The 2,500-nt window shown below is 41.4% G+C and overlaps 1 protein-coding gene across 1 annotated transcript in view; it reads right to left on the bottom strand.

Moving 5' to 3' along the window:
- The window catches only part of LOC140371636 (phosphatidylinositol-binding clathrin assembly protein), a 100,751-nt gene that overhangs the window by 32,130 nt on the left and 66,121 nt on the right, over positions 1-2,500 (bottom strand). Inside the window, exon 10 of the mRNA XM_072458814.1 lies at positions 1,486-1,609. Within this exon, the coding sequence (XP_072314915.1) occupies positions 1,486-1,609 (124 nt within the window). The remainder of the gene's footprint in view (positions 1-1,485; positions 1,610-2,500) is intronic.

Genomic DNA, 2,500 nt, shown 5'->3' with positions numbered 1-2,500 from the left:
GCTATGAAACCAGCCGACTGAAAAATAAATATTAGCATTTTGCTGAAAAAAAAACGTCAAAATCTTTTATTTTTTAATTATTTTGCCGACTCACCGACCGGTCTGTCCTGAACCACCGTGTCGAATATTTTTATTACGCTTGTTAACTTGACTTTCATCTCAAAGGACTGATGACGCACTGCGCAGCGCATGTGCGTCTTCATATTCAGTCCTCCACATGCATCTAAAATAAAACAGAGCTCGCGTTGGAGTCGTCAAATTGCTATTTACAAGTTAGTTTGTCCTTGTCGGCGCCACTGACATGTCCAGAGTAATGCCAGGCTCTGTCAGGGTGTGAAATTTGATTTACGCAAATGCATTCTGGGATTGAAACACGGCCAGTAGCGTCATCACAACAAACATGGCGGCGCCCGTGTCCCCCGCATGTTCCCCCCGCTCGCCTTCGCTACCAAAATAAAGGATAGCGGCGTAAAAAAGGTTGATTGAAACATCTTAAAATGGTGAGATTTAGTCTCCCGATCGGGTTGAGAGAGACGTTTTCCATCATTGACTGTTGAAGCCTCTGACCCCTGGTGGTCACTCCGACTCAAAAAATGACAAAATTTTGATCTTTTTTTGCCTTCAAAGTGAAAAAAAAATAAGAATTTACCTACCGACCGAGCCAGATGAAAAATGTTGACTCGGGTTACAGCAAACAGACAATTTATTTGGGGCAGCCTAACATGAATTCATTAGAACCAAGCCAAAACCAGATTTAAATAGGAAGTAATGATGCTAGCATTGAGCTAACACTGAGCAAACACTGGGCTAACACTGAGCTAACGCTGAACAAACACTGAGCCAACGCTGGGCTAACACTGAGCTAACGCTGAACAAACACTGAGCTAACGCTGCACTAGTTAATCTTGTATTAGCATTTTCTACAGAACTCACTAGAACAAAGCCACTTTTGTGTTTAAAAATGACGCTGTGTTTTTGTAGAATGTCATTTATTCTTGTTCTAAATGTCAGAACCAGCTCAGAGTTTAGACTCTTCTGAGATTGAACAGTTTGTGTGTTAGAAGTCTGTATTTTATACAACTTTAACGGACGATTAAGTCGGAAGCACAATATAAAATCTTAAAGGTCATGATGATTTTGGCAAATCCTTTATTCACAAATCCAATGATGAGTCTCCATCCTTTGCCGGCTTTATGATATCAAACTTTCTGAATGAAAATGTAATTATTCATGTGTCTGAAGTGACACACTCGTTACTGCCATCTGGAGGACAAACTGTGCATGTTCACTGTGGGCTGTGCCAACATAAAGTCTGAAAACAAAGGGTTCTTTCACTTCTGTCACGCCCCCAAAGACCCCGTTTGTCCAGAACTGTGACAGTAGTAATAGCAGTAGCAGTAGTAATAGCAGTAGTAGCAATAGTAATAGCAGTAGCATTAGCATTAGCAGTAGCATTAGCATTAGCAGCAGCGGCACTCCTCTCACCTTCAGCGCCTGCAGTCTGGCCTGCTCCTCCTCCAGGGCCTGCTGTCTCTCCTTCTCGTCCATGCGGCTGAAGGACATCCCGGTGGAGGACAGAGACGAGACCGCGCTGTTCAGAGTCGACGCCCTGAAACAAACGCCGTCGTCCAATGAGTGCGCAGGAAACAAAAACTGGCACGGAGCTCAAGACCGTTGCCATTAACTGGAAACGATCACACAAGGACTAAAAGCATGAGAAAACGGAGACAAAACGGAGACAAAACGGTGCCGTGACAAACGCTCTCAAAACTATTCCGCATCTCAAAGATCGGTTCGGGAATTCATGCCGAAACGAACATGTGAAAGTGGTGTATTTATATGTAACACGGCAGATTAAACTTGTGATTTACTCCCTTTTTATCTCATGAAAATAACTAGATAATAATAATAAAAAGTGTCAAAAAAGCAACAAAGTGCAGCTAAAGTGTGATGACTAACTGAGACAAAAAAGCAACTAAAAGCAACAAGATGATAGCTTTAGCCACGCCGCTCACACTGGAATTACTGAACGTGTTTTTAAGGACGAGGTCGAGCTCAGCAAATCACAAAAAGATCATTAAGACGTGTTTATAGACACTTTTTTTTTTTTTTATCATATTTAGTCACGGTTTTATTGCCATTTTCACATTGTTCTTGGATTTCTTTTTTAATGTAGCACCAAGACAAGTTCCTGTGTTTGTGAATTCTGTTCATTGACAATAAATCGTTTATGATTTCTGATTTGTCGCTTTTAGTCACATTTTTGTCACTTTAATTTCCATTTTGTCACTTTAATTAGTCACCTTTGGTAAATTTTTGTCACCTTTTGTCACATTTCGGTCACATTTTCGTTGCTTTCAGTCACAGCCGAACAAACTTGGCCGTAAGACATATTTGTGTGAACAGCTGAGCTCGGACTCATGATGGAAAAGTAAAATTCAGGTGTGATTCAGATTTGATCAATAAGAACACATGGGTGATGCCCTGGCCTGTCCGAACG

The sequence above is a fragment of the Eucyclogobius newberryi genome, unplaced genomic scaffold (assembly GCF_026437365.1).
Source record: "Eucyclogobius newberryi isolate DKJ021-1_F unplaced genomic scaffold, fEucNew1.0.hap1 SCAF_22, whole genome shotgun sequence".
Taxonomy (NCBI): Eukaryota; Metazoa; Chordata; class Actinopteri; order Gobiiformes; family Gobiidae; genus Eucyclogobius; species Eucyclogobius newberryi.
The sequence above is the reverse complement of the archived record's forward strand: the minus strand, read 5'-3'. Positions and strand labels throughout refer to the sequence as shown.